The sequence below is a fragment of the Corylus avellana genome, chromosome ca1 (genome assembly GCF_901000735.1).
Source record: "Corylus avellana chromosome ca1, CavTom2PMs-1.0".
Classification (NCBI taxonomy): domain Eukaryota; kingdom Viridiplantae; phylum Streptophyta; class Magnoliopsida; order Fagales; family Betulaceae; genus Corylus; species Corylus avellana.
In genome coordinates this window covers 16,796,187-16,805,916 of record NC_081541.1, presented here as the reverse complement: position 1 = coordinate 16,805,916, position 9,730 = coordinate 16,796,187, and the positions used below count along the sequence as shown (strand labels likewise).

The 9,730-nt window shown below is 38.8% G+C and overlaps 1 protein-coding gene across 1 annotated transcript; it reads right to left on the bottom strand.

Annotated features, from left to right (window-relative positions):
* Positions 1-495: 495 nt before the first annotated feature.
* LOC132162602 (uncharacterized) lies at positions 496-8,546 on the bottom strand. Its single transcript, XM_059572911.1, has 10 exons — positions 8,535-8,546; positions 7,607-7,885; positions 2,260-2,563; positions 1,996-2,121; positions 1,644-1,894; positions 1,298-1,531; positions 1,033-1,125; positions 852-953; positions 597-755; positions 496-504 (listed from the first exon to the last, which is right to left on the bottom strand). The coding sequence occupies exons 1-10, from the start codon at positions 8,544-8,546 to the stop codon at positions 496-498; spliced, it is 1,569 nt and encodes a 522-aa protein (XP_059428894.1).
* Between the last annotated feature and the right edge of the window lie 1,184 nt (positions 8,547-9,730).

The window sequence follows — 9,730 nt, the reverse complement described above, 5'->3', positions numbered from 1 at the left end:
TCTGATTTAATACACATGAGGCATTTCTTCTTCAAAAATAATACATGAGGGAGGGATCCTCGGCCCCGCTACTCTAATCTAGGAAACAGTAGGCCCCTCCATAAAACTGAAAAGGTCATAAGATAACACAATTCCATATATATAGGTCATAAGTTATAAGTTATAAGTTATAAGTTATAAGTTATAAGTTATAAGGTCATAAGTTATAACTGAAAAGGTCATAAGTTATAAGTTAACATATATATAGGTTATAGAAGTTCACATATATATAGGTAAAGGTCTAAAAACACATTTGACCATTAAAAAATGTCAGTACCTGCTTCGCCGTCGATCGACGATGGCACCACCGCAATATGTGGGGAAGCTCCGTCTGGTGCAGAGCTGAACCGCATCATTGCCTCGATCTGGCGCAATCGGGCGTCAAACGCTGCCTGACGTGCATTGTTCGCGGCCACCAATGCATCTATCTCTTCCTTGTGCTTCGCCCTCTCCGCCTCAAGAGCTCTGTCAAGCGTTTCTTGTGATATCATGGAGTGGCTGGTGTTTTCTGACCGTGCTTGTGACGGTGTATAGTATGAGCGTATGGAACCCCGCACGGGAAAAATATTCGATCCAGCCTGCCGAACCCTACTGGCGTACTCAGGCTTATTTCCAAGCGCCTGTGCATACGAGTCGTTTGGCGCCCACTTGACCGTTCCCTCTGTGATGCTAGACGACGCTGCAGGGTCGGTGGGTATCAGCTCCTTCATCCTTTTCTGTATGTTACATTCATTATTGGGTCAGTGGGTCATACAACTGTTAATTGCAGATAATTTTAAAGTATATAAACAAAGAATTAAATTGTAGCATACACATCTTTCTTCCACTATCTCATTCGGATAGCTTTTGTCCGCCTTCGTGTGCGTGCTGATGTTACTCTCTGCACGAGTAGGATACTTGCCCAGACGTATGGCCTGCCGAAAAAATAGGACATACAAATATTTTTAAATATATCAAATGATTTGTTGTTTACATGTTAAATTACACACTTACCTCCTCATCTGTCGCTCTGGCATAGCTCTTCGATCCGGTGCAATGGGGCTCTTTATTTAATGCTCGCAAGCTCTTCATTTTGTTTGCATAGTCCTACACAGTTACCATATTGATATGTTAATAATGTAAGGAAATTTGGTTTTAGTACTCTTTATATGCAACACTACACAATAAATAGGCAATTTCGTTTTACATGACACTCGTACATGTTAATAAAACCATATAATGACACTACACAAAATGAAGAATTTAACTCATGACCTACCTTATTCTGACGAGTACACCCTCTCTCCAATAAGATCTCCACGTCTTCGGCATTGTACTCGTCAAGTGTTTTGTCCCCCACTCTTGCCCGTATAGTATCCGGAGTATCTTCCTCCGTAATTGCACAGCGTCTTTTAAGCTCGTACTTCCAAGTCCGCAGCTTTGATCCCATATCCTTGAATGCTTCATTCTTTATGGCTTTCAAATTGAATTCGGGCGGGACGAAAAAGTATGCCTGCACATGTTCAAAATTATTAAATTACAAAAACTAAAATATATGTGTGCAACTTAGAGCGTATATATACATATATACATTATGAGTGTTTTAACATATATGCAACACATACCATCAAGGCGTCCCAAATATCCTCTTTGGTACGCTGCGGTACCTTTAACCAATCGTCCGGTATTCGGACATAATTGGAGCTCCTTACGATATCTCCAGCCATCCGTTTAAACCTCATGGAACTAACGCCGACGGGCTGGCATGCAGCATTGTACTCCATAATGATCCGCTTGCCGGCCGGGACTCCCGGCAACCTGTGCGAGTCACGGATGGTAAACACCTCAATAACTTCGTTTCCCTCTGAATCGGTACCTAATAAATTAAAAAATTACCGATGTAAGTTATGTCGAATTCAATACTAATTACAACTAAATTAAGACATATATACACAACATTCGAACATATCCACTTACTTATGGTGCGGACCTGCCGAGGGAGTAAGTGGTCGCCGGGAGCAGGGTCGGTTGGCTGCGGGTCAGCCGTGTCCTGTGTCGCACCAATACAGTCCTCCTCGGCCGATGTGTCACTGTCGTCGGGACCTGCTATATATGTTTTTTAGAATATTTAGAATTATATGAAATTGTAGTTGTAGTTAAATAATATAATTGATATCGCACCAATACATTTAGAAATTTCCAAAAAACTTGCAATCTTTCCAAAAAAAAATTCGGTCATACCTGCGCTATGCTGGCTATCATCAAGGTGCTCTACATGTCCCTGCATACTCTGTCCAAGCTGGCTCTCTGGCAGATACCCCATCTGGGCCATGCCTGCCCGACCGTATGGATTATGGAGAGAGATCTCCCCTTCCATATCGCCTGGAAGTACCGGTCGATATCCGTCCTGAATACCCAAAAGCTGAGCAACGTCTTGTTGCTCGCTATCATCAAGGTGGACTGACGGAGACCCAAGCGACATAGGCTGTCGCTTGAGAGACGAGCCCCTGCGTGCTCTTCTCTTCCCCCTATGGCTCATAGTAACCTGCAAAAAATACCACAAATTCAATTAATCACGTATACAATGTATGAAATATTCACTACGTTATGTATGCATGACTCACACGTATGAAATAAGATATACTGACGTTTTTTCCCAATTAAACAACTCTATTAAATGCGTTGATGGGCATATAGTGAACAACTACCAATCTAAACATATATATAAAACTATATATATATATATATATATATATATATAGCTTTTATTCAATCACATACGCTTCAATTGGATCTAAGTCGGGTCTGACGTATTGGATATGATCCTGCAGATCCTGATCACAATTTCTGGTCAATATGAGCGGCTCACACTCGTGATAATTGGCACCTGAATCCTGATGCCCTTCACTCTGACCAACGTCGTATATATTTCTTGGTTTGGTCCTTACTGCGCAAACCCAATCCGGGTATCTGCCATCTTCTACGTAAAACACCTGATCAACTTGTGAAGTTAGCACATATGGCTCATCAGTAATCAATTCTTCGGTGTGAACAAGGTTTTTGAAGTTCACAAGTATCATGCCATACTCATCCACCTTGTACCCCTTGTCCCTCGTGGTATCCGCCCAATCACACCTGAACATAACGTACGTAGTTCTGTCGTAGTACTCAATCTCAAGTACTTCCGTCAACTTCCCGTAGTACGTTTCCCCATCAACAGTCGGCACACACACCCTGCTGTTCTGAGTCCTCTTTCCGGCATCAGATGCAATTGTACGAAACAACTTGCCGTTAACCACATATCTATTGTATCTGACTGCTGACTCCCGCGGCCCTCTACAATGCATTATCAATTTCTCACCAAGTTCCTTCCTACATCGATCATCCAATCGATCGACCTGTGAATATTTACAATACAATGTTAACACTTGGTTAAAGAGTGTTTCAGTTCATTTGGAAAACATTATGCATGCAAATATAATCCGACAAGTGATTTTGTTAACATCACGTCATTCTTACGTAGTCACGGTACCAGTCGCAGAACAGCTCATAATGTTGGGTTTCCAACTGATCCTCTGTTGTTCGCCCCCTAAGCGTATCCATGTGCATTCTACAATTCGATGATGAAGTTAATTATAATTCGATACGGGAAATGTTAAAAGTTCATTGAATATACAATATGGCGAAGAATGACATCGACTTACGTTCGCAATTGAAGGAAGTCGTCCGAATTGAACATAATATACCGGTGTATCTGTGTCATTGTGATTCGGTCGAGCCGGACTCGTGTTCCATGTCCCTTTGAACCATCCGGATTTCTTTGTATCCTATTGTGAAATGTTGGTGTATTATCTAAATATCTCGAACAGAACGTCACCAACTCAGTAGCTATGTAACCCTCCGCAATGCAGCCTTCAGGGGCCGCTTTATTACGCACATTAGATTTGAAAACTCCAAGGCTCCTAAATATGAACGAATATACAATCAATCAGTGCAATTAATACTTGTCTTGTATTATAGTTAAACCATAAAATATGAAATATTCGTAAACAAAGTTTACCTCTCTGCCGGATACATCCACCTATACTGTACTGGTCCACCGAGTCGGCATTCACCGATAAGATGCACGACCACATGAACCATGCTTGTGAAAAAGCTGGGGGGAAAAACCTGTTCCATCTTGCACAACGTGATATAGACGTCACACTGTAGTCGGTCAATATCCTCTTGTGTCAATGTTGTTGAACATAGTCCCCTGAAGAATGCAGACATCTCAACAAGTGGTCTAACCACGTTGCTTGGAAGTGATCCACGCAATGCAATAGGTAGAAGCTGCTGCATCAATACGTGATTGTCATGACTCTTTAACCCCGATATCGTACAGTCCTTAAGTCGTATACAACGGGAAATGTTCGAGGCATATCCATCGGGCACCCTTACATTTCGTAACACTTTCAAAAAATGTGTCTTATCATCCTTGGACATCGTGTGGGTAGCTTGCCGCATATAGGTCTTACCATTCTCGCCAGTGTAGGGATGAAGTGTACGTCTCAAACCCATTTCTTGCAAATCTAAGCGGGCGGCGAAGTTGTCCTTCGTTTTCCCTGGAATGTCCAGTATTGTACCAAGTATGTTGTCCATCACGTTTTTCTCTATGTGCATAACATCAAGGTTGTGCCGTAATAAATTATCTTTCCAATACGGCAACCTAAAGAAAATACTTTTCTTCTTGAATACTACATTAGAAGTATTCGTCTTCTGCTTCTTTCCTTTTTCTTTCGCAGCCTCCCTTGCCTGACCAGCGTTCTCATCCCCAAACACCATCCCTTCTAATTGGTTCATGATTTCGTTTCCACTTGGGACATCAGGGGCACATTCTAATTCTACGTTGCCGTCAAATATTCTTTTGTTCCTCCTCCATGGGTGATCCATGGGCAAGTATCGTCTGTGCCCCATATAACACCATTTATGACCATGTTTTAACCACTTCGACCATGTCGAGTTCATACAGCACGGACATGCCTTCTCACCCCTGGTAGACCATCCAGACAAATCTGCATATGCTAGAAAGTCATTAATTGTCCACATCAACTGCGCTCGTAGGACAAAAATTTTTTTCTTTGAGACGTCGTATGTGGGCACCCCTACATTCCATAGTTCTTGTAACTCCTCAATTAAGGGTTGAAGGTAGACATCTATATCCATTCCAGGTGAACTTGGGCCTGGAATAATCAATGATAGTATAAAAGATGTCTGTTTCATGCACATCCAAGGAGGCAAGTTATAGGGCATAAGCAGTACAGGCCAAGTGCTGTGAGATGTGCTCATATTTCCAAATGGATTAAATCCATCCGAGGTTAGTCCGAGCCTTACATTCCTGCTGTCCGCTGAAAACTCCGGATGTAAATTGTCGAATGACTTCCATGCTTCGCCATCAGCCGGATGCCTCAATACGCCGTCCTTTGTGCGGCCTTCTGCATGCCACCTCATAAAGCGTGCAGTATGCTCTGACATAAACAACCTCTATAGTCGTGGTACAAGTGGAAACCACCGCAACACCTTTACCGGACGTTTCTTGCCCGACGATATAGGTTGACCATCCTCATCTAAATTGATTGCATCCATCCATTTAGATTTTCCACATACGGTACATGAATCCAACTCCTTTGTGCCCTTCCAGAATAACATACAGTCATTACGACACGCCGGTATCTTCTCATACCCAAGTCCCATATCTCGTAAAAACTTTTTCGCCTCATATGTATTACCAGGCAGCTTTTCATCACTCTCAGGCAGCAACTGGTTGATGAACTCTAGGAAGGCCGAGAAGCTTGCGTTACTTAGTCCACCAACGCACTTCAGGTTGTACAAGTGTACAGTCGCACTTAGTTTGGTATGTTTTGTTCCGTTATGAAGTGGTTTCTCCGCCTTTTTCATAAGCATATAATACTTTACTGCGTCACCTTCAGCGGCTTCTTCGTTTACAATGTCTTCACCCCCTTGCACTACGACTTGAGGCTCACAATTGTCTTCCCTGACCACTTCGTGCATGCCGAATAAGTCACGCAACATTGCGTGCATGTCTCCACCCTGATTTGCAGTTGCACCCGCATCTGAAGCCGGGCGATTCGAACCAGACGGTCTATCAGGACCCTGTACATGCTTCTCACCATGATAGTACCATAATGTATATTCCGGCATCATTCCTTTTCCCCCTGTCAAGTGGTCGAATACGAAATCCGGCGGGTGGCGCCGGTAATTTCGACAAATCTTGCAAGGGCAATTGATTTTTCCATCAGGGGTTCTACAGTTACTAACTGCAAACTCCACGAACAGTCTACACCCGTCTCTGTATTCCCTCGTACCCCTAGACTTTGTCATCCAACTCTTGTCCATTTTTCGCTACGTACATAAATTACGAATCAATATAAAAGACTTAAAAAATATATACCTCATTTCAAGCACATGCATATATATAAACCTAAATATTTCAACCACGTTAAAAATATAAACCTATATATACATTATCATATAGGTTTAAATTTTTTATGTGCAAATATAATGCATATTCATGCATTATATATATATATATATATATATATGGGGACCCTAAAATAATTAAATAACTAGGTTAGTTATTTAATTAATATGAAGTTCCAATATTCATGGATATGAATTTGTTAGAAAAATTAAGGGGATAGTACCAAAGTGTGTATTTATTTGGAGTCTCTATAAGTTTCACAATGTTTGCAGTTTTGCAATTCAAAAGTGCAAACTTCGTGATAATATATAGGTATTAATATATACCTAGTAGTGTGTGCATTTGTTATATATGATCGAGGACCCTAAAATAATTAAAGAACTGGGTTAGTTATTTAATTAATATTCATATCCAATATTCATGGATATGAATTTGTTAGAAAAAATAAGGGGATAGTACCAATTAAAGTGTGTATTCATTTGGAGTACTGTCTCTATTTAATTAATATTCATGTATAACTTACAAATTAATAAGAGATTTAATGTACGTCTCAATATTAAGACTCATTCAATTTAAGTATTAATTAAACAAAGTATGGAATTAAATCTCTATAATTATCACTACGTACTACACGTACTTAATTAGAAGGTCAAATGATTAAAATTGAAATTAAATAATGTTGTATAAATTATTTACTAATTAATAAGCCAACATTTTTCAGCTAAACAAACAAAAAATAAAAAAAATAAAACAACAATCCGGCGACATTTTAAAAACTATTATATTATGAAACAAAAACCTAGCTATCATCAGAAACATCATCTTGCATGCATGCATGTGCATATACAGCGAACGTACAATAAGTAAATAACATTTCAAGCAAAAAAAAAAAAAAACAAACACCTCCATCAATTAATACCTACTCACAAATGCTCGATCAATCCAATATATATATTTAACCAAACATCATACGGATTCATGACAAAATAAAACATAAATTTGATTAAACAAGACAAAATATATATATATATATATATATAATAAAACAGTAAATATAAAATAAAACTATATATAAATAAATATATATATATATATATATATATATACCTGCAGGAGATCGAGCTGGAGGTAGTTGATCGACGACGGAGAAGTTTCAGCCGGCGAAGTGATGGAGATGGCCGGAGCACGCGCGTCACGTGAGCTGGAGAGAGATAGAGCGAGAGAGAGAGAGAGAGCGCGGGAGAGGGAGCTGATGAGAGAGAGAGAGCGCGGGAGAGCTCTGAGAGAGAGAGAGAGCGCGGGAGCTAGAGGGAGCTGTGGGCGCCGGAGGAGAGAAGAAAAAAAAAATGGGAGGGAAGAAGAAGGCAGGCCGGCGGGAGGAGGTAGCTGGAGGGAAAAAAAAAAAAAAAATGGGAGAAATCCCAAATTTAAACGCCATCGGCCTGCAAGGCGTGGCCGATGGGACGGCCAGCAGGCGCTGGCCTTCCCAAGGCCACGCCTGACGCGCCATCTTAGCACGTCAGGAACGCCTGACGTGCCAAGATGGCACGTCAGTAATTATGTGTATATATATATATAAGTTAAATATTTGTATTATATTTTTATTTTATTTTCTTTTTGCTTCAATTCACATAATTTAGGTTTTAATTTAAAAAAGCATTAAATACTATTTTAGTATATGTGTTTAATTGGACCATTATTAAATATTTACTTCGTGGTATTTGGAGTTGTGTAATTATCAAAGTTAATTTTTCCTTCTTTTTTTTTTTTTTTTTTACAGATTTTTGGTTGTCTAAAACTTAATAGCCATCACGTTAAACTTATCAATTACTATCATGTGTTTTATATGCCGATACATTAATATCTTTTTTTAAAAAATAATTAATTAATTAAATTTGAGGGAGGAGTTCCAAATTACATCTTTGCACTAATTAATTGACACATTAATTGTAATATCGTGTGGAGATTATAGTTAAATGAAGTCCATAAAGCCTCAATTAATAATTTTGGGCCAGCAGCCTATTTCAATGCCTACCTCTATCGACATTCATGCTTTAACTTAGACACAATACCCGGCCAATTACCCATGCATGATTAGATGATAGCCATTTAAAAAAAAAAAAAACAAAAACCACTTGTAAAAGTAAATTGTCCAAAAATTTATGGACACGTAATTAAAATTGTATTTAAGTCATCTAAAACACTTGAAATCATAACAAATTCCCCAAAATTGTATTATGCTGATCATAAGAGTGATGACACAAATTACTAGGCCAACTTGACAACTTGGCTTTCATGATTGAGGATGATGTAACGTTGGATAAGCTAATGTTTGGTTGTGCTTAGATGAAGGTTTATCAAAAAAGAAGGAATGCTGGGTCGACACATTGAAGAAAAGTTTAGTTCTGATTGGTTTAAATTTATTTGACATGGCAAAAAAAAATGATCGTTAGATCGATTTTTATATCACTATATATTTTGGAATCTCCTTAAAATAATAAAATTAAGTAATTAACATGCATTAGGCATATTGAAGTATATAAATATTAAATAAGTTGTATAAACAAAAACAAAAAACCAAAAGAAAACAAAAATAATAATAATAATAATAATAAACATAATAATAATTATAGAAATAAAAATTTCTGACGTGTCGTTTTGACACGTCAGAAATTGCTGACGTGTCGTTTTGGACACGTCAGAAATTGCTGACGTGTCAAAATGACACGTCAGAAATTTCTGACGTGTCAAAACGGCACGTCAGAAATTACTGACGTGTCGTTTTAGCACGTCAGAAATTTCTGACGTGCCAAAACGACACGTCAGAAATTTCTGACGTGTCATTTTGACACGTCAGAAATTTCTGACGTGCCGAATGTTGGCACGTCAGAAATTAATAATTTTTATTTCTAATTAAAAAATTTGCGTCAAAATTAAATTTGGTTAATTTTTTACTGACGCGTCAAGAATTAACACGTCAGTAAATCCTGACGTGTTAACTTTGACACGTCAGAAAATAATTTTGCTGACGTGTTTAATTAGCACGTCAGTAATTACTGACGTGGCAAAAAAAAGACACTGTTTACCACGTCAGAAACTCCCCTTTTTTTTGTAGTGTTTTGACTCAAAAGCTCTATTATTCAAACACAATCTCAAACATGCCCTAAGACTTGTTTGTGATTACGTTTAAAGAGCCTAAAAGTGCTTTTAACACTCAAAAATTTTATTTAA

Coding starts and splice junctions, on each gene's coding strand:
- LOC132162602 (XM_059572911.1), bottom strand. Junction 1,532..1,643: donor ATATTTGGGACGCCTTGATG/GTATGTGTTGCA, acceptor GAACATGTGCAG/GCATACTTTTTCGTCCCGCC. Junction 756..851: donor AGATAGTGGAAGAAAGATGT/GTATGCTACAAT, acceptor TGTAACATACAG/AAAAGGATGAAGGAGCTGAT.